The 20,229-nt window shown below is 37.6% G+C and overlaps 3 protein-coding genes and 1 long non-coding RNA gene across 4 annotated transcripts; 1 reads left to right on the top strand and 3 right to left on the bottom strand.

Annotated features, from left to right (window-relative positions):
• Positions 1-219: 219 nt before the first annotated feature.
• Positions 220-5,171, top strand: LOC132295703 (endo-1,4-beta-xylanase 5-like). The gene is made up of 7 exons (XM_059793994.1): positions 220-327; positions 369-606; positions 3,159-3,331; positions 3,466-3,567; positions 3,748-3,894; positions 3,983-4,621; positions 4,833-5,171. The coding sequence occupies exons 1-7, from the start codon at positions 220-222 to the stop codon at positions 5,169-5,171; spliced, it is 1,746 nt and encodes a 581-aa protein (XP_059649977.1).
• A 142-nt stretch (positions 5,172-5,313) lies between these two features.
• LOC132293859 (uncharacterized) lies at positions 5,314-6,981 on the bottom strand. The gene is made up of 2 exons (XR_009477927.1): positions 6,534-6,981; positions 5,314-5,590 (listed from the first exon to the last, which is right to left on the bottom strand). It is a non-coding gene; the product is annotated as an uncharacterized LOC132293859 (long non-coding RNA).
• Positions 6,982-10,353: 3,372 nt separating this feature from the next.
• Positions 10,354-13,806, bottom strand: LOC132295704 (uncharacterized). Its single transcript, XM_059793995.1, has 4 exons — positions 13,417-13,806; positions 10,771-11,776; positions 10,569-10,640; positions 10,354-10,482 (listed from the first exon to the last, which is right to left on the bottom strand). Exons 2-4 carry the CDS (start codon positions 11,770-11,772, stop codon positions 10,354-10,356), a joined length of 1,203 nt encoding a protein of 400 aa, XP_059649978.1. The 5' UTR covers positions 11,773-11,776; positions 13,417-13,806.
• A 2,900-nt stretch (positions 13,807-16,706) lies between these two features.
• Positions 16,707-18,755, bottom strand: LOC132293860 (thaumatin-like protein 1). Its single transcript, XM_059791503.1, has 3 exons — positions 18,550-18,755; positions 17,685-18,354; positions 16,707-17,198 (listed from the first exon to the last, which is right to left on the bottom strand). The coding sequence occupies exons 1-3, from the start codon at positions 18,608-18,610 to the stop codon at positions 16,964-16,966; spliced, it is 966 nt and encodes a 321-aa protein (XP_059647486.1). The 5' UTR covers positions 18,611-18,755; the 3' UTR covers positions 16,707-16,963.
• Positions 18,756-20,229: the final 1,474 nt, after the last annotated feature.

The raw sequence follows: 20,229 nt of genomic DNA on the forward strand, positions 1-20,229 counted from the left end.
AACCTTGATTGTATCGAAACCATCAAACTGTCATGGTCGAGGACCAAACTCACCTCCACCACGGTAGACCCAGTTCCGCATTTGCTACCCAAACCAAAGGAGACCAACACAATTCCGGCGACGAAGTGAGATGATGGCGATGCTGCGATGAAGTGAGATTATCCTGTCGGCGATGAAGTGAGATGATCCCTCTGGTTTCACAGAATAGTTGGGTCGGCGATGAAGATCCAGAGATGTCGATCTTGTTGTGATGGAGGCGGCGGCGGCGGCGAGCAAGAGATGGGCTATGGTGCTGCACCGATTGCGACTCGCGGAGGCGTGATGGCAGTAAGTGTGGGCTTTGGACAACGGTAGAAGCTTGCTATGAGGATGTTGATGGCGGCGCCGGCGAAAAGGGAGATGGCTGGGTCCGATCCGGTCATGGAGAGCTGGCAAAACAGATCCGGGTCTTGGACTTGCAACGCGGTATGCTTGCGGCGGCGGTGCCCAGCTGGATGGTTCGGACGGTTCGCTGCACCGGCGAGGAGCAGCTGGAGATTGGCAAGCTTAATCAGCTGTGGATGGCGGTTGGAGCTAGTGAACAACAGACGAGGGAGAATGAAAGATGTGAGTTTGATTCTTACAGATTTTGTAGTTTAGAGAGAGAGAGGATGGTTTTACAGGTGGACGCGGAATTTTAGCCAGAAAGATGGGTTCGTCGCCGATTGTTAGAGAAAGAGAGAGGAGGGAAAATTGCCACGTTGGACAGCCGCCTACGCAGTCGGTTTTTTTTGGGGTAAATAGTGGTCGGGTCGTATAGCACCGATCTTATTTTTATCATTAGGCAAAAGTGAAAAAAAAAACTCGAACTATTACCAAGATTGCAAATATCACCTAAACTATCAAACGTTGCCAATCGAACCCTGTACTATAAAAAAAAAAATGTTGCAAAAAGGACTCTCCAGGTCACCGAACCACAATTTTCGGCCACCGGATGGTCAGAATTACCAAAATACCCCCATTTATTAATTTATAGAAAAATTGTAAAATATCATAAATGTACAATACGCATAATACCCTTCAGGGACCATATTGCAGCTAACCAATAGTTCAGGAAATTTTTTACAGTTTTGTCTAATAATAAACCATATCAATAATAATAATAATATTAATAATAACTAATAGTATTAGTAGTAGTAATACTAATACTACTACTATTAATAACAGTAGTAGTAGTAATAATAATAATATTAATAATAATATTAAAATTATTAATAATAGTAGTAGTAGTATTAATAATAATAATAATAATAATAAATTGCTTAGTTGCAAGATATGTGAATCACTTTAGTCCCTGCGAATTAAAAATAAAAATAAAAATTTAACAATAAGAATAATAATAACTAATAATAATAGTACTAGTAGTGATAGTAGTAATAATAATAAAAATTTAAAATAATAATAATAATAAATTGCTTGATTGGTTGCTTGATGAATCCATATACTTATAAATAATTTTTGCAAGCTCATAAATTATATATAAAAAAACAAATAAATAAATTTAAAAAATGACGATATTAAACATATTTGTACATACATGTGTATATATGAAAATACTTTTTAAAGTGAAAAATTAGGCAAATTTTTATTTGTTTTAAAATATATTCCTTGAAAAATATTTTTTATTTAAATTTTTTGAGATAAAATATATTTTTTTTAATTTTTTTTTTCGGTGTTTGGCAAATGTCTTGAAAAAAATTTCCAGAACAAACGCATAAGTTATTTTTTTTTAAGGTTTTTGTAAATTATTTTACTCAGAAAATATTTTACTTAAATTTTGGCCGACCAAATACAAAAAAATAAAAAAATAAAATATTTTCCACCCAAACAAATGAAGCCCAAAACAATGGTAAAGAAAGAGAATATTAATGAGCTAATGTAATGCATGGATTCCACGTAAATTCGTAATCTATCTATTGGTCACTTTCTTTTTTAATCGGTCAGTTTGGTGACATATATATAATTTCTCTTGTACTTTTTTATTTTTGGCGCACAGTTAGTCCGGTGTAGATATTACTATTATTTACCCCACAAAATACATATATTACTATTACACAGTCAACTCAACTAACACTTCATTTTTTTTTTTTTTTTTTTTTTTTGACAATTTATGAGCTTGCAAAAATTATTTATAGGTATTTATTTTTGCTATTATTATAAACTTTTATTATTATTACCACCACCACCTTAAAATTTTATTTTTGCTGCTACTACTAGTATTATTTTTATTATTATTCTTATCGTTAATTCACAAGGGTTAAAAGTGATTGACATATCTTGCAACTAAGCAATTTATTTTTGTTATTATTATTATTCTATTATTATAATTAATACTACTACAACTATTACTATTATTATAGTAGTAGTTACTACTACTAATATTATTAGTTATTATTAATATTATTATTATTGATATGGTTTATTATTATTAGGCAAAATTGCAAAAATATCCCCTGAACTATTGGTTAGTTGCAATATGGCCTTTGAAGGGTATTATGGGTATTGTATATTTTTGATATGTTATAATTTTTATATAAATTAATAAGTGGGGGTATTTTGATAATTTTGACCCTCTGATCGCCAAAAAATGTGGTCCGGTAACCGAGAGGATCCTTTTTGCAACCTTTTTTATAGTGTGGGGTTCGATTTGTAACGTTTAATAATTTAGGGGAAAATTTGCAATCTTGGTAATAGTTCAAGGATTTTTTTTTTTTTTTTTTTTTTTACACTTTTGCCTGATTATTATTACTATTTTCCGTAAATAAAATACTTTTTTAAGTATTAAAAAAATTATAATCTGACTTCCACGAGCCGACAACTGCCTTTAAAATTGCTAATTTCTAAGGGGCACTGAAAAGTTGATCATTTTCTGAAAAAACGAGATTGTGAAGTGTAGCCTATTGTTTAAAGTACTCTGAACTATTTTTATTTTTATTTTAAGGTGCGGATTCATTACTCACAACGCAAAGTAAATGATTTTTTTTTTTTTTTTTTTTTTTTTTTTTCAGTTATAACACATAATTATTGAATAATTTTTTTTTTTTTTCCGGAAGGTAAATGTCTTTCTTGGTTCGGCTGCCGCGAATTATTGAATAATGTTGCACGATGTTGTTGAACAGGTTGGGTAAAAATAAAGGGTGCAAATTCAGCTCTGGTAATGGCAAACCTAACAATGGATAATACTACATTCCAGTGTGTAGGGACTGTTATCGCTAGGCGTGGTTGCTGGTCATTTCTCAAAGGTGGATTTGTTCTTGATTCACCCTCATCTCACTCTTTCCTCTACTTTCTGGTATTCTTACTTTCAATACATTGTCATAAAAATTCACAAATTTGCTAAATTTACAAGTGCCATGAGACTTAAAAAGAAATGGAAGCAAAAAAAAAAAAGGCCAACCTTATTTTTGATAATTTTTTCTGATGCAGAACACAGATGGGAGAGTGATCAATATAAGAATTGCTAGTGCTTCTTTGCAGCCATTTACAGATGAGCAATGGAGAACAAACCAACAACACCAAATCAACACTGTAACTACTAGAAACTCCATGGTTGATGGCTTTATTTGATTTTTGGGCAAGAAGTCTGAGGAAACAAAATGAAAATTTGAAAATTTTCAACATCCATTTTTTATCTTATTTTTTTCTCAAATAGTCAAGAATTACTAAATTTTCTATATCTCTTACCAATTTTTAATTTTCTTTGTGTAGGAAAGAAAGCGCGCAGTCACAATTCATGTCTCAGATGGACATGGAGATAGGTTGCTAGGAGCAAGTATTATAGTAGAGCAAGTTTCAAGTGATTTCCCATTCGGTTCTGCTATAGCAAAGACCATTCTTGGAAATTTGCCCTATCAGGTTGGTACAGTCCATATCCTACATTGAATTCTAATGAGCCTTTGAGAAACCGAAATTTATAACTAAAATAACATATAATTTGTTTCAGAATTGGTTTGTTGAGAGATTCAACACTGCTGTTTTTGAAGATGAACTCAAGTGGTACTCTACAGAACCCCAACCAGGGAAGGTCAACTACACAATACCAAATCAAATGCTAGAATTTGTTAGAGCTAACCAAATTATGGTCAGAGGCCATAACATCTTCTGGGAAAATCCTAAGTTTAATCCTTCATGGGTTCGCAACCTAACAGGTCCTGAGCTAAAGTCAGCTGTCAACTCCCGAATACAAAGTCTAATGAGTAACTACAAAAATGAATTCATACACTGGGATGTCAACAATGAAATGCTTCATTTTGATTTCTATGAGCAGAGGCTTGGTCCTAATGCCAGTTTCCACTTTTTTGAGATGGCGCACCAGTCAGATCCTCTGGCAACCTTGTTTATGAATGAATTCAATGTGGTGGAGACTTGCAACGATGTTAATTCCACCGTTGACACCTACATTTCGAGGCTAAGAGAACTCAAACGCAGTGGTGTGTCGATGGATGGAATCGGCCTAGAAGCCCACTTTACAGTACCAAACCCTCCTCTAATCAGAGCTGTCCTAGACAAGTTAGCCACACTAGAGCTTCCTATTTGGTTTACAGAGGTTGATATCAGCGATACACTTGATAAGGAAACACAGGTACGCAATTATAACAATTATCAAGATTTTCCAACTAATTTAAGCCACTTAAGCAGTAAACATAAATACACCAAAGTTTAGTAAATTCTTTAATCTCTTCATTATTAAAAAAAATTAAACCAGTTTGATATCATTAAGTGAATATTTGGTGTGAATATTTCAATGAAATCTCCCACTAAATTTGGTTTTCCCGTTTGTTACTGTTTCGTAGGCTTCATATCTTGAAGTAGTGTTGAGAGAAGGCTTCTCACACCCTTCTGTCAATGGAATAATGCTCTGGACTGCACTGCACCCATATGGGTGCTACCGAATGTGCCTCACAGATAATAATTTTCATAACCTCCCAGCCGGAGATGTCGTGGACAAGCTCCTGAAAGAATGGCAAACTGGAGTGGTGGAGGGTCAGACGGATGACCATGGTTCATATAGTTTTTATGGATTTTTAGGAGAGTACAAGGCGACTGTGAAGTATGGCAACAGAACTGCAAATTCAACATTCTCTGTCTGTCAAAGTGACGAAACTAGACATTTTAGCATTCAAGTATTGTAAGCATTTTGTAACGATTCCAAAACTGATACTTTTTAAACAAAAAAAAAAAAATTCGGCATGACCTCCCCTAAAAATAGGCCTATCACAACCTGTTTAAATTCATTTTTAACCTATCATGGCTCAAATTCCGAATTCACGGCAATTGTAGATGATAATACACAATCAAATGACCTCAATAATACTTCAAACTAGTATTACTCTCCCCATTCATCAATAAGGTTTACATGTTATTAAATTCACATCCAAAATATCATCTAATAACATAATTATATTACCTAACCATGGTTTTGAAAAATAAATACACATTACTACACTTTTGGGGCCTTACAAAAATGGGAGATATACAAAAGATACAAAATGAGCTCCAAGTCATCCTTAAGCTTGTGGAAGATCGGCATCCACTACCTCCTTATCGGTTCCTGAAAAATGTTAAATAAAATGGGGTGAGCATAAAGCTCAGTAGAGAGTGCCTAAGACGCACCTCTTGTAGCCCCGTGAATCCAAACAAAGCATAGGCCAATAGGAAGAGGGGTCATGCAAAATGAGGGAAACACATATTAAATTCCAATTCCAAACAATCATATGTAAAATGCCATGAATGCTATGATATGCGTGTCACTCCCCATTTCTCAGAAAACAACCATACTTTTCAAACTGTTAATATAACCCGCCCTTTGGTGACCCCGCAGCGACACGAGAGGAGGATTGGCTAGTGTCCCTGACCCTTGGTAACCCCGCGGCGTCATTATGGGGCCCAGCTAGCTCAACCACGCTAGGGCGACTCCCTAGTCCCCTCTAGGCTATATTAACCTCCGGCCCTTTGGTACCCCCGCGGCGACCGGGTTTCTCAAAAAAAAACTTTTTCAACAAAGCTTTCCCGAAAATCCCCATTCTTTCATTTTTCAAAAGTCATTTCCATACGTGCAATCCCCAATGATGAATTCATGAATGCCACATACTTTCAATGTTGTAATATAAGGGATTTCTAACATTTGTCGTGCCGTGACAATATCATAAAATGGGGAATTTAATACCACAATTTACCACACATGCTCACAACAATCAACTAGATATTTAGCATTATAATAAGCATGATAAATCAACCATTTATCACAATTTCCATACAATCCAACAAATACACATAGATACATGTTTCACATACACAATTAAATCATTTAAGGAGTAATCCATCTAAACTAAGCATGCTTATCACATAAGTCAACAAACACACATATATAAAATCTTTATATGCACCATTAAATCATTTTTAAAGCAATCAACCTTAAATCAAGCATGTTTGGCCAAAATTCTAGAGGAATAACTCACTAAGGTACAAGAAAAGTGTGAATTAGACACCTTTACCTCTAATTGAGCAAAAACCCCAATTTTCTTCGCAAACCCTAGAAATGGGTCCTAAGATTCGAACTCCAAGGAGTGCACTAAATCTGAAATCGCTTGTATGGATGTGTAGAGCTTGACACGAGCTTCGTTTTGCCTCAAACGGCACTCAATTTCGATAAGAAATGAGATCAAGATCTTGTTTCAAAGTTTTGGAAATTAAAATGAAAAGAAAAACCGAGAGGAAGAGGGGAAGAGAGAGGCGCACGGGAGAGAAGGAGAGAAATGAGACCATTTGTGGTCTCTTGGCCCTTAGTTGGTTTAATGGTAGGTCCCACCACCTTTTATTTTCTTTTTCCTTTAACTTTTTGCTTAAATTTGAGCCATAACACAACATAATACACATATTATATATACACCTATGCACATAAATACACAGACATTACATTCTCCCCAACTTAAAAGGATTTCGTCCCCGAAATCAAGACATACCTGAGGAAGAAAACAACACTGGGTACTTGGACCAAACCTCCTGTTCGAGCTCCCAAGTAGCTTCCTCGACTCTGTGGTGTCTCCAAAGGACTTTCACCATTGGTATCGTCTTGTTCCTCAACACCTTCTGTTGTGTGTCAAGGATCTAAACTGGTCCTTCCTCGTAGGAAACATCCTCATCAATGTCCACATCTACCCAACTCAAAATGTGAGATGGATCCGGTTCGTACTTCCGTAACATCGATACATGGAAAACATTGTGGACCCTATCCAACTGTGGTGGCAAAGCAAGCCTGTAGGCAACCTCTCCTACTCGGTCCAAAATCTCGAATGGTCCAATAAATCGTGGCGATAACTTGCCACTCTTCCCAAATCTCATCAATCCCTTCCGTGGAGAAACCCGTAGAAAAACGTGGTCTCCCACCTCAAAGGATAACGGTCGTCTCCGCTTATCCGCATAGCTCTTCTGTCGGCTCTGAGCTGTAAGTAACCTCTGTCTTATCAACTTAATCTTCTCAGTAGTCTCGAGTACAATGTCGGGTCCTAAGGCGGCTGTCTCGCCTACCTCAGTCCAACAAACAGGAGACCTACAAGGTCTACCATACAACGCCTCAAATGGAGCCATCTGGATGCTCGCCTGATAACTGTTGTTGTAGGCAAACTCAATAAGTGGAAGGTGATCCTCCCAACTACCTCCCAAATCAAGTACACATGCCCGAAGCATATCCTCCAAAATCTGAATAGTACGCTCCGACTGACCGTCTGTCTGTGGATGGAATGCCGTACTAAGATGCAACGCTGAACCAAACGCTGCTTGAAGTCCTTCCCAGAACTTCGAAGTGAACTTGGCATCCCTATCTGACACAATGGTTACAGGGACTCCATGTAACCTTACAATCTCTTTCACATAAAGAACACCAAGCTTCTCTGTATCATTTGTTGCCTTAATAGGCAAAAAGTGAGCCGTCTTGGTCAATCTGTCAATGATGACCCATACGGCCTCATTGCCCCTCCTTGACCTTGGAAAACCTGTCACAAAATCCATAGCAATATGCTCCCATTTCCATTGCGCTACAGGTAACGGTTGCAACAAACCTGCTGGCCTCTGATGCTCGGCCTTCACCTGCTGACAGGTAAGGCATCTAGCCACAAACTGTGCAATATCATTCTTCATCCCGCTCCACCAATACTGACGCCTCAAATTGTGATACATTTTAGTACCACCTGGATGAACTGCAAAGCGGGAAGTGTGAAACTCCCGTAGGACATCCTCACGACAAACTATGGGAACCACCAACAAGCCCCTGAACCGTAGACCCCCATCTGCATGCAAGGCCCAATCTTTCACTGTCTCACCACTAGAGATCAAAGCGTGGATGGCATCTAAGTCCAGGTCCTGTCTCTGTGACTCAATCACTCGTACAACAAGAGTAGGCTGAGCCACAAGACTAAATAAGAATGCCGACTCACTGCAAGCATCATCATCACAACACTGTAATCCCATATCTGCCAGATCTTCAAGCATCTTCCACTTCTGAATAGCTAAACTGGCCAAAGTTCCACGAGATTTTTGGCTTAAGGCATCCGCTACCACATTCGCCTTGCCCGGATGATATTGCAAGTCAAAATTGTAGTCCTCCAAGAATTCGACCCATCGCCTCTGTCTGTTGTTCAAGTCCTTTTGGGAGAAAAGGTACTTGAGACTTTTGTGATCTGAAAATACCTAGAATCTCTCACCATACAAGTAATGTCTCCAACACTTCAAGGCAAATACAACTGCCGCTAACTCCAGGTCATGAGTAGGGTAGTTGTACTCATGAGTCTTCAACTGTCGAGACCCATAAGCCACTACTCTACCATCCTGCATCAACACACATCCCAACCCGTCACGTGAAGCATCACAATAGATCACATAACCTAAGCCACACTCAGGTATCACCAACACTGGAGCTGTAGTCAATCTCGTCTTCAACTCCTGAAAAGATGAATCACAGGCCTCATTCCAGACAAACTTGACCCCTTTCCGGGTCAAACGGGTCATAGGAGCTGCCAAACGGGAGAAATCCTTCACAAATCTCCGATAGTAACCCGCTAAACCAAGGAAACTGCGGATCTCAAACATATTCTTGGGTCGCTCCCAAGTCAAAACTGCTTCAACCTTTGATGGATCAACTGATACTCCACCTTCTGAAACAACATGCCCCAAAAACTTCACCTCTTGTAGCCAAAACTCACATTTCTCGTATTTGGCATACAATCGGTGTTCCCGCAAAATCTGTAAAACAATACTCAAATGGACCTCGTGATCTTCCCGAGTCCGTGAGTACACAAGAATGTCATCCACGAAAACTACCACAAATTGGTCCAAGTAATCATGAAAGACGCGGTTCATCAAGTCCATGAATGCTGCTGGCGCATTAATCAAGCCAAAAGGCATAACAAGGAACTCATAGTGTCCATACCGTGTACGGAATGCTGTCTTCGGGATATACTCATCCCTAACCCGCAACTGATAATAGCCAGACCTCAAGTCAATCTTCGAGAAACAACTGGCTCCCCTCAACTGATCAAATAAATTATCTATCCTTGGCAAAGGATACTTATTCTTGATGGTGGCACGATTCAACTTCCTATAATCAATGCACAACCTCAAAGAACCATCTTTCTTCTTAGCAAACAAGACCGGTGCGCCCCACGGTGACACACTCGGTCGGGTGAAACCTTTCATCCTCAAATCATCAAATTATCTTTTTAATTTCTCCAATTCAACTGGTGCCATACGATACGGTGCCATAGAAATCGGCACGGTACCTGGCATTAAATCAATAGAGAACTCCACTCCTCGGTGTGGAGGCAACTCTGTCAAATCCTCCGGAAATATGTCCAGAAAATCACAAACAACCGCAGGATAATCCTCTTTCCCAACATCATCTTCTTCGGCTATAAGGCTAGCCAAGAAGTAATCACCATGACTTCGTTCACGAACTCCATAAAACGATGAAATGTGGGAATCACTCCGATCTCCCACGAAAAAGAAACAGTCTCCCTCGGGAGTGCAAACTGTAACCCTTCCTCTGTAACAGTCGATCGTGGCATGAAATGAAGCCAACCAATCCATCCCGAGAATGACATCAAAGCAAGTCATCTCCAGGAGGATAAGGTCAAACACGAAAGTCCGCCCGACTATCACAATGGGACACTCCCGCACAATTCGGCTCAAAGACACTAAAACCCCAACTGGCGTATCAACACTCAACGCCCGTTCCAAGAAACTAACTTCCAACCCCGATGCAAGTGCAAATGATGATGAAATGAAAGAATGAGATGCACCAGAGTCAAACAAAACACGGGCTCAACAACCAAACACTGGAAATATATCTCGAAGAACTGACGGTCCAAAAGATGCATCGGTCTGTGCCAGTGCAAAAACACGTCCCTGTGGTACCTGTGCCTGAGGACTGCCAACCTGAACACCTGACTGCTGCACTGACATAGTAGGAGTATCCCTCCTAACTGACCGTGAACCCTGTGAAGACATGGCAGGCTGTGGTGGTGGCGGTCTGAAACCTGACTGAACTGTAGCCGACTGAGATGGCCTCTGTCGTAACCCCCTGCCACTACCCGTGCCTGCTCCCTAGCCTGGACAATCACGAATCAAGTGACCCTGCTGGCCACACCCATAACAAGCCTTCGGAGCTGACGAAACTGAAGACGATCTCATCGGACAACTGGACTTGTAATGTCCGGGCTGCTGACATTGAAAGCAAACAACTGCATTTCTATCAAACCCAGCTGGCAACGGAGTGGTAGGAGCGGATCGTACAGACTGCTGTCCCTGAAACTGAGATGGACTGCCCCTGTTCCTTTTCCAAGAAGATCCCTCTGAGGATGGCCCTGCACCCCTCTTTTGCTTCAATTGTTCTCTTCTTGCATCCTTCTCTCTATTGTCAGCCTCCAGCATCAAAGCCCTTTCCACTGCTTCAGAGTAAACCTTAATAAACTGTGCCGTGATCAACGGCCTCATTCGATCATTAAGACCCGAGACAAACTTCCGAGTCTTGTTAGCTTCATCTCTCACCACTTCTGGAGCAAAACGGGAGAGTGAGGTGAACTTGTTCTCATACTCCGCCACTGACATGTTCCCTTGAATAAGATTATGAAACTGGTCTTGTAACTCCCATCTTTTGGAAAGCGGAAAATACTTCTCATAAAACAGTTCATTGAACCTGTCCCAGCTCATCTCTTCAATCTTGTACTGGTTGGTGACTGACTTCCACCAAACCTTAGCATCCTTAGCAAACTTATACGTAGCTAGGATGATCTTTAGATGATCCTCTGTCACATCCATTGAAGTTAGTTGGGTTTCAACTTGATCCAAGTAGTCATCTGCTACCATTGGATCCGCACTGCCCTCAAACATAACCGGCATCAGCTGAGAAAACCCCTTAATGATCTTGAGACGCTTCTGAGCTGGAGTCTCCTCAACTTGAACTGTAGGTTGTGGTACCAACTGCGGCTGAGCAACAATAGTTGCTCTCACGACATTTTGCAACAAACGATTAAACTCCAGTGCCACAGAACCTTCACCCACTTCTACGGGTACGGGTGTTTCAACATTCTCTCTTCTTGGGGGAACAGCTCTTGGGGGAATCAAGTCCCTAAGAAGCATGTTCTCATCAACTGGCTCCGCCGGATTGGAGCTAGAGCTCTCACCAACATCGCCCCTTGTTGGCCTAGGGCCAACTTCTCTAGGTTCCTCACGCCGTGACATCGTGCTATAAAATAAGAAAACGATTCAGAAACATGACACTAAGGTCCACTGTGGACGACTCAACAAGAATTAATATCGTACAACACTTAGCATGCAAGACTATGCAAGAAACGTTTTAACATAAACAAGTAAGCAAGTAAGCACATAGGCAGTTAAGCATGCTCATTTAAATAAGATACCACGTAGCAAGTAGTCAAGTAAACAATATAAACAACATCCCATGCGACTCTATGTAGGCCTCTACCCGCCGTCCTAAAGGTTTTCGAACCTTTGCTCTGATACCACATTTGTAACGATTCCAAAACTGATACTTTTTAAACAAAAAAAAAAAATTTCGGCATGACCTCCCCTAAAAATAGGCCTATCACAACCTATTTAAATTCATTTTTAACCTATCATGGCTCAAATTCCGAATTCACGGCAATCGTAGATGATAATACACAATCAAATGACCTCAAAAATACTTCAAACTAGTATTACTCTCCCCATTCATCAATAAGGTTTACATGTTATCAAATTCACATCCAAAATATCATCTAATAACATAATTATATTACCTAACCATGGTTTTGAAAAATAAATACACATTACTACACTTTTGGGGCCTTACAAAAATGGGAGATATACAAAAGATACAAAATGAGCTCCAAGTCATCCTTAAGCTTGTGGAAGATCAGCATCCACTACCTCCTTACCGGTTCCTGGAAAATGTTAAATAAAATGGGGTGAGCATAAAGCTCAGTAGAGAGTGCCTAAGACGCACCTCTTGTAGCCCCGTGAATCCAAACAAAGCATAGGCCAATAGGAAGAGGGGTCATGCAAAATGAGGGAAACACATATTAAATTCCAATTCCAAACAATCATATGTAAAATGCCATGAATGCTATGATATGCGTGTCACTCCCCATTTCTCAGAAAACAACCATACTTTTCAAACTGTTAATATAACCCGCCCTTTGGTGACCCCGCAGCGACACGAGAGGAGGATTGGCTAGTGTCCCTGACCCTTGGTAACCCCGCGGCGTCATTAAGGGGCCCAGCTAGCTCAACCACGCTAGGGCGACTCCCTAGTCCCCTCTAGGCTATATTAACCTCCGGCCCTTTGGTACCCCCGCGGCGACCGGGTTTCTCAAAAAAAAACTTTTTCAACAAAGCTTTCCCGAAAATCCCCATTCTTTCATTTTTCAAAAGTCATTTCCATACGTGCAATCCCCAATGATGAATTCATGAATGCCACATACTTTCAATGTTGTAATATAAGGGATTTCTAACATTTGTCGTGCCGTGACAATATCATAAAATGGGGAATTTAATACCACAATTTACCACACATGCTCACAACAATCAACTAGATATTTAGCATTATAATAAGCATGATAAATCAACCATTTATCACAATTTCCATACAATCCAACAAATACACATAGATACATGTTTCACATACACAATTAAATCATTTAAGGAATAATCCATCTAAACTAAGCATGCTTATCACATAAGTCAACAAACACACATATATAAAATCTTTATATGCACCATTAAATCATTTTTAAAGCAATCAACCTTAAATCAAGCATGTTTGGCCAAAATTCTAGAGGAATAACTCACTAAGGTACAAGAAAAGTGTGAATTAGACACCTTTACCTCTAATTGAGCAAAAACCCCAATTTTCTTCGCAAACCCTAGAAATGGGTCCTAAGATTCGAACTCCAACGAGTGCACTAAATCTGAAATCGCTTGTATGGATGTGTAGAGCTTGACACGAGCTTCGTTTTGCCTCAAACGGCACTCAATTTCGATAAGAAATGAGATCAAGATCTTGTTTCAAAGTTTTGGAAATTAAAATGAAAAGAAAAACTGAGAGGAAGAGGGGAAGAGAGAGGCGCACGGGAGAGAAGGAGAGAAATGAGACCATTTGTGGTCTCTTGGCCCTTAGTTGGTTTAATGGTAGGTCCCACCACCTTTTATTTTCTTTTTCCTTTAACTTTTTGCTTAAATTTGAGCCATAACACAACATAATACACATATTATATATACACCTGTGCACATAAATACACAGACATTACACATTTTATATAGTTGTATTGTCAAGGCATAGTTATAAAGCATTTATTTTTTTCTGCATGTTGTTCTAATAATTACATATTTTCTATTGCGAAATTAAACAAAAAAACACAAAGAAGAGATCAAACATACACACAATAAGAACACACAATTTTACTTAGTTCACCTAAAATTTAGGATTACGTCCAAGGATTACAGTGATTTCATTAATGATAAAAATATATATATTCTCGCACTAGGATAACACAAGTGCAAAAATTACAGGTCGGGGGCATGCCCCCGAACCCCGCCTTCGGGCAGGGGGCTCTGCCCCTCCGACCTCCGCCAACTTATCTCTAAGTTAAACTTTGGTATACATTATCTATCTGATTCCACAATGTCCATCATTTTCCACTGCAAACAAATGACCACCTCTCTCATATTCAAAACTTTCGAACGTTTTTGTGTCACAAGCTTGAGATGATCACCTGAATGATTTTTGGTGGTCTGTTTTAAATGCACGTAAGCTATATCAATGATCTAAAACTATTCTTCGATATCGTTCACTAAAAATCACCTCTTTTAAAATGGTTAAATAGTGCATTTTTAAGGTAATCAAGAAGTAATTGTGAATGAAAAAGATATTGGGTGTGTCACACATACTATCTTATTAGTCTACACACCAATAAAAATATAATTTTTAAATTTGTTGTCAGTATTATGAAAGTTAAATTAGACAAATGTTATTGGATGTTACATTTTCATTAACTAAACATACCAATTGACACAAACAAATGAATGAAATTTCAAACAGATTGTGGAATTTGTAATACATTTTTGGGACATTTAATTTTTTTATTACAAATAAAGAAAAGTTGATAGAAGGCCATTGCTTTAATTCAATTCGGTTCGAAGACAATGTGAAACAACCAGAGCAGCATTCATTTGTGAGGGTGATAATAGAGTTCTTGAGCGAATGGGAGATCCGTAGCAATTTTCCTGTCTCAGTTGGGGTTGCACACCCATACACTCCTATTTACTACCTAATGTACAAGGTTCTCTCACTTTTAGAGCTTCTCACTATTGCTCTTGGAGCTTGTTACGGCTAAATCTTAGTGCTTGTTAATTACAAATAAGTCTCACCTATTTATAGGTATCTTCGCAACTCTTTAAAACTTTCCACACATTCTAAACATTTATAACACTACAAAATTCTCTAAAATTTTATGTACTCTCTACAACTATTTACAAGTCCTCTAAAACTTTAGAATCCTCCAAGTCTCTCTACACTCCATAATTTTCTATACTACTCTACAAGACGCCATGCACAACCTCCCTCCAAGCAGGGGTGGAGCTAGAAAATTTAGGTTTAGCGTCATATTTGTACTATGTAACTAAAGTTGATTTTTTTTTTTTTTTAAATCAATTGTAATATAATTTTGTTTAAATACTAGTCCTAGTATATAAACTTTGAGAAAATTTTAAAATGAGAAAAATACAAGTTAATAGTAGACGAAAAACTGATATTAGAAAGAAGAATATAGAGAAAATACAATGAGTTGCAATTAAAAAGAGAAAAGGTAAAGAAATAAACATTATTAAAGAATTAATTTTTCTTCATCAATTGTTTTAGTTTTTTAAAAATATAATTTTTGTAAGAAAAAAATTGAGTACTTTGATTTCACTTGGGAAAGATATACCTAGATGAAAGATTAGAAAAAAAAAAAATGAATTTTAAGTAAACAAAATAATTTTAAATTAAACAAGATGCCAATAAAGTTTGTTATGTAATTATAGATATTTTCTTGTAAATATCATTTTGCAAAAAAGTTTTGACAAGAAATGCTTAATGCATTTTAATTAAACATGAGGAAATATTAGTGATTTTTATCCCTTTTTTTTTCTTGAATTAATATTATAGATATTGTAAAAATGCATACGTAAATAAAATAACAATGTGTTGTGAAAACGACTACAATAATAATGAACTTAAATTTTTTAATTCTCAAATAAAATTTTGAAAAAATTGGAAAGAAATATTAACGATTACACGTACTAAATTTATTTTCAAACTATCTATTTTGCATCACTATATAAATATTTTGAAAAAATTGGAAGGGGCCAAATGAAATTTTTAATGAAATTTAGGTATAATATTTTTAAAAAAAGTTGGGAGGCCCCTGTTGGCCCACCCCTTCCCAAATGCGTTGGGTATGAAAAGTGAGTTATGTAGCACGGACACGATACAACATAGATACGTTGATATGTCAAATTTTAAAAGAGTAGAACACGGGTACGGCACGGACACAGCTACATATAAATATAAATTTTTATTTTTATACATTTATTCAGTAATAGTATTATAAAACTTTAATTTATTTATAATTTTTATAGTAAGAGTTGCTATGAAATAAGTTAGAAAATGAAATTATGTCATTATTATAATAATTTTTTATATCATATGTATCATTATTTTATTACTTTTTATGATAGTATTTATATTATTTTTAAGATTATTAGATAGACTTGTGTTAGAAGTGTCCAGCAAGTGTTGGCGAAGTGTCCGAAATAATAAAATTAATTTTTATTTATCGACACGTATATGAAGTGTCGGACATATATTCGAGGAGTGTCGGTGTCCGACACGGGTACGATACGGGTACGCCTCCTTCATAGAAGTGTCCGTGTTTCCTAACAAGTGAGTCAGTGACTCGCTTTTCACATATGATTATAAATGTTCTATTAAAACAAAGTGAACTTATAATAAAACTAAAAGATTGATATATGTATTTTGGTGGAATATTTATAACCGTTCGTTACACCACATCTCTGTCAGGTTGTAATTAATAATCCTTTGGGTATGAAAATAAACAAAAAATGCCAATTAGATATATGCTCTAAGATAACACTAATCACTTGTTGCTTTAAGCTCCACAAAAACCACAATCTTGAAAGAAGGAAAAAAAAAATAAGGAAAAAGAAAAAAAAGTCCAAATCATAGAAAAATGAAGAACACTTCCAAGCATATAAACATTGCATAACTGGGAGAATCTAAAGGTGGGTGGTTTACAATGTGGATGAATCTATCAAAGGTGCTAGAGTTTAATCCAATGCGCTGAAGAGCCAAAATCCACGAGAGCGCTAGAGACTACAAGTAAAGCAAAGAGAGGATGAGAGAGAGAGTTGAAGAGGCAGTCAGTGCAAAATGCAATGCAGTAGCAGAGAGAGCCCTGGTTGAATGACCCATAGCCAAACCAGCTAACCATGATCCATCAGCCAATATAGCTTCAGATCCTGACCCTGAATCGGAGACTGTCATATCCGACCCTGACCCTAACCCTGCCGTTGTGGTACCTGACGATGAATCTTTTGAAGATTTTTGACTGCGTACCAAAAATGACACACACATTACATAAATATTCAGATAAATGTACATACCAAATGTATATTAAATGAGCTTTACAGATATTAATGGTTAATGTAATGGCCCTCAATGTTCAATTTGTATGGTAAATAAATTTAAATTTAAAAAAAAAAAAAAAAATGAACTCAATTTCAAGACATTAATTTTATGTAACCAAACATAACTAGCAATTAATTACTACACATCTCAACAAATAATTCAAAATTTTCAAATTAATTCTCGTATAAACAAAAACATATTAGTCGTTGTTTGCCCATATAAAAATCAACCTGTAATTATTACATAAATATACATATTGAACTTGGAATTAAATTCACACTTATCCTTTCTGTACTCAAAATTTTTAATAAATAAAAATAGTGAATTGTATAAGTATATGTAAGTGTGTTACAGATTTAGCTAACATAATCATAGTAATATCAAAAGAATAAGTAAGGTACTTCACCTTGGCATGGAGGGACAAAACGTCATCGTATAATCAGCACCTGTACACGTAAATGTGCTGGTAGGATCATCGTAAGCGTAGCTGTATGATCTGGGACAAGCCGACTTGAACATCTCCGAGTACACCGACGGCTTACAAGCGGCGGGTGAATTGTACGCGCCGCTACAACAGTACTCGGGACTCCCAAACACTTCGCACGCGCTTCTACAAGCCTCACCGTCACCGAACCTCAACTCAACCGGACACTGCCTGTTCAGGTCTTCCAAACACCCAGTCGACGCACACATACCCGACCCGCCACTCGCTTCGACTAACAACGGAATGTTGTACCCGTCCACGAGGCTGACGTCATAGAAATCTTGCCCACCAGTCCCGAGGCTGAACTCTGCCAGTGTGGCCGGCGGAGCCGCTCCAGCGCCGTTGCACTCCACCTGGCCCGACCCACAGTCCGCTGTGTTGCACGACCCAGAACCCGTTTGGTCAAAGTTGCATCCGGTTCGACCCCAGAAGCGGCCGGACCAACCAGTCGGAGCTTGGAAGGAGCGTGAGGTGTGTTGTGGGAGCTCGAATCCTGTGGTGTCGAGTGTAGGAGTGCCTGCGTTTGCAAGAATTCCTGGCCATACTGTGTACTCACATTTGTTCACAAAGGTAAATGTAGCCCCTAAAACACCTGAAAAGTAAAATTTTATTACTTAATTACTCCAGATTTCCTGAACAACAAGAACAACAACAAAAACTCAAGATCGCTGCTCGGATTTAGAATCTAAGATTTTAAACTAAATTTCTTCTAGTGATATATGTGTGCGCATTGTAGAGAGGAACATACATGTGAGAGAAAGGCAGTTCAAAGAATAGTTGTATTTACCTCTTGAAAGCAAAAGGAGATGAAAAGAAATGCTGAAAATGAGAGCTGAAGACATATCCATGTATTGAACAGAGGAAGAGAAGGTTGGTAGGATTTTATTTTATTTGTTTGTGAGTTAATTAGATGTTACTACTATTAAAGATGGTATTGGAGGGAAAGTAAAAGTAGAAAGAGTGCAATAATGGAGCGAACACTGTGAGGAAATGATGGAACAATGCGGGGCTTTATGTCCCGCATCAGCAGGTATCTATGACAATTGATATTGGATCCTCTGCCTAACTCAATTTTGTACACTACTTTCCAACTATTTTAATGAAAAAAACCGAAATAAACATCACGTTGAAAATGCAACACATTATCCAACACATTTGCATTAAAATGAAACAGCAGTCAAAAACTCAAAAAATTTTAATTCAAGAATGTAACATTTTTGCACTGATGTCACATATCCGCTGGTTGAACCTTCGATTTAAAAGCAAATAAAAATATGGGACAAAAATGTGCTTCAAAATTCCTACTAAGGAGCTCGAACCAGGGCTTTTAGCTTATTGTTGGGGCTATTTTTCGAATACATGCAAAGTAGAATTAAACAAATAAAACATTAGTGTTTTCCTCTTCCTTTTCTTTTTTATTTTTCTCGAGAAAAGACACAGAGTCGGTCAAAAGAAATTCCTTTTCCAGCTCCCTACTCCTTTTTTTTAAACTTAAAAGTAAATTTTTGCAAATGATGATGTTTGCTTAATTTGACACCTTTTGAGATTTACATCCTCGGGAGCCCACAACACACGGAGCAGAGACCATTCGATTCACACTTTACATGAAGCAAAGTCCCATGTTTGATTTTCTAGCAAATTTTTAGAGAGAATTAGAGGGTAAACGAGGAGTGACTTTTGCAACAGAATTTAACTTTTAAGGACAATTTTGTTCTCTATTGATTTGCTTTTTTTCTTTTTTAATGTGGCTGACAATTAAAGTGGATCATTTTGATGTTAAGTTTGAAATGTTCACAACCTGAAACGTGGTGGAACAGTCATTGATCTACCAAAAAAACGAAAAAGCTAAGAAAAATAATATAAATGTCAATCGAAATTTTGTACCGACTAATATAACAGCTACTAATGAAACACTTAATGACGAGAGAGAGAGTCCATTCTTATCTCTTTTTTTTTACAAAGAATTCTTGTTGCAATTCTAATTAGAATCACAATAAAAACCAATCGTTGTTGCATCATTACGCGAAAGAAAAATAGGTGTCACATGTGATTATGTTAGACCATGCACCTCATAAGATCTCTTATGTCACCGACTTCCATAAGAATATTAAGTCCGCGACACATTGTTCACATGCATGTAGTATAATTTTTAAACTCTAATCACATCCATCACATGGTGGAAAATCGAAACCTGGACTAATTCTTATACTGAACCGACCAAGCTTGCATTTGATTTTGCATTTAGAAAGCTTAACAGGTTTTGTGTTCCTTCACAATGCATTGGAAAATGTTTTGGTTTTGCCTCTGCTTTTCTTTAAGCCACTTTGTTGCACTTAAAAAGCGCAAGGAATTCAAAAGGTTGATGTGGAATATGGAGCAGTATTTCAAAACAACCCATAACATGTATATACATTTGACTGGGAATGCCAAGTTTCTCAAACAAGATTGGCCAAAGATCGATTTTTAT

This window comes from Cornus florida, unplaced genomic scaffold, assembly GCF_030987335.1.
Source record: "Cornus florida cultivar Cherokee Brave unplaced genomic scaffold, ASM3098733v1 CherokeeBrave_3.0.0_Hap2_Chr02, whole genome shotgun sequence".
Classification (NCBI taxonomy): Eukaryota; Viridiplantae; Streptophyta; class Magnoliopsida; order Cornales; family Cornaceae; genus Cornus; species Cornus florida.

Excerpts from the sequence above, each read along its gene's own strand:
- LOC132295703 (XM_059793994.1), top strand. The coding sequence starts at position 220 with ATGAAGATCCAGAGATGTCGATCTTGTTGTGATGGAGGCGGCGGCGGC. Across the intron at positions 328-368 it reads CTCGCGGAGGCGTGATGGCA|GATGTTGATGGCGGCGCCGG; the intron begins GTAAGTGTGGGC and ends GCTTGCTATGAG. Across the intron at positions 3,895-3,982 it reads TTGGAAATTTGCCCTATCAG|AATTGGTTTGTTGAGAGATT; the intron begins GTTGGTACAGTC and ends AATTTGTTTCAG.
- LOC132295704 (XM_059793995.1), bottom strand. The coding sequence starts at position 11,772 with ATGTCACGGCGTGAGGAACCTAGAGAAGTTGGCCCTAGGCCAACAAGG. Across the intron at positions 10,641-10,770 it reads GGTTTGATAGAAATGCAGTT|GCTAGGGAGCAGGCACGGGT; the intron begins GTTTGCTTTCAA and ends GTGATTGTCCAG. Across the intron at positions 10,483-10,568 it reads GTCGGCTACAGTTCAGTCAG|CAGTCAGGTGTTCAGGTTGG; the intron begins GTTTCAGACCGC and ends ATGTCAGTGCAG.
- LOC132293860 (XM_059791503.1), bottom strand. The coding sequence starts at position 18,610 with ATGGATATGTCTTCAGCTCTCATTTTCAGCATTTCTTTTCATCTCCTT. Across the intron at positions 18,355-18,549 it reads TCTCCTTTTGCTTTCAAGAG|GTGTTTTAGGGGCTACATTT; the intron begins GTAAATACAACT and ends TTTACTTTTCAG. Across the intron at positions 17,199-17,684 it reads TTTTGTCCCTCCATGCCAAG|TCAAAAATCTTCAAAAGATT; the intron begins GTGAAGTACCTT and ends TTTGGTACGCAG.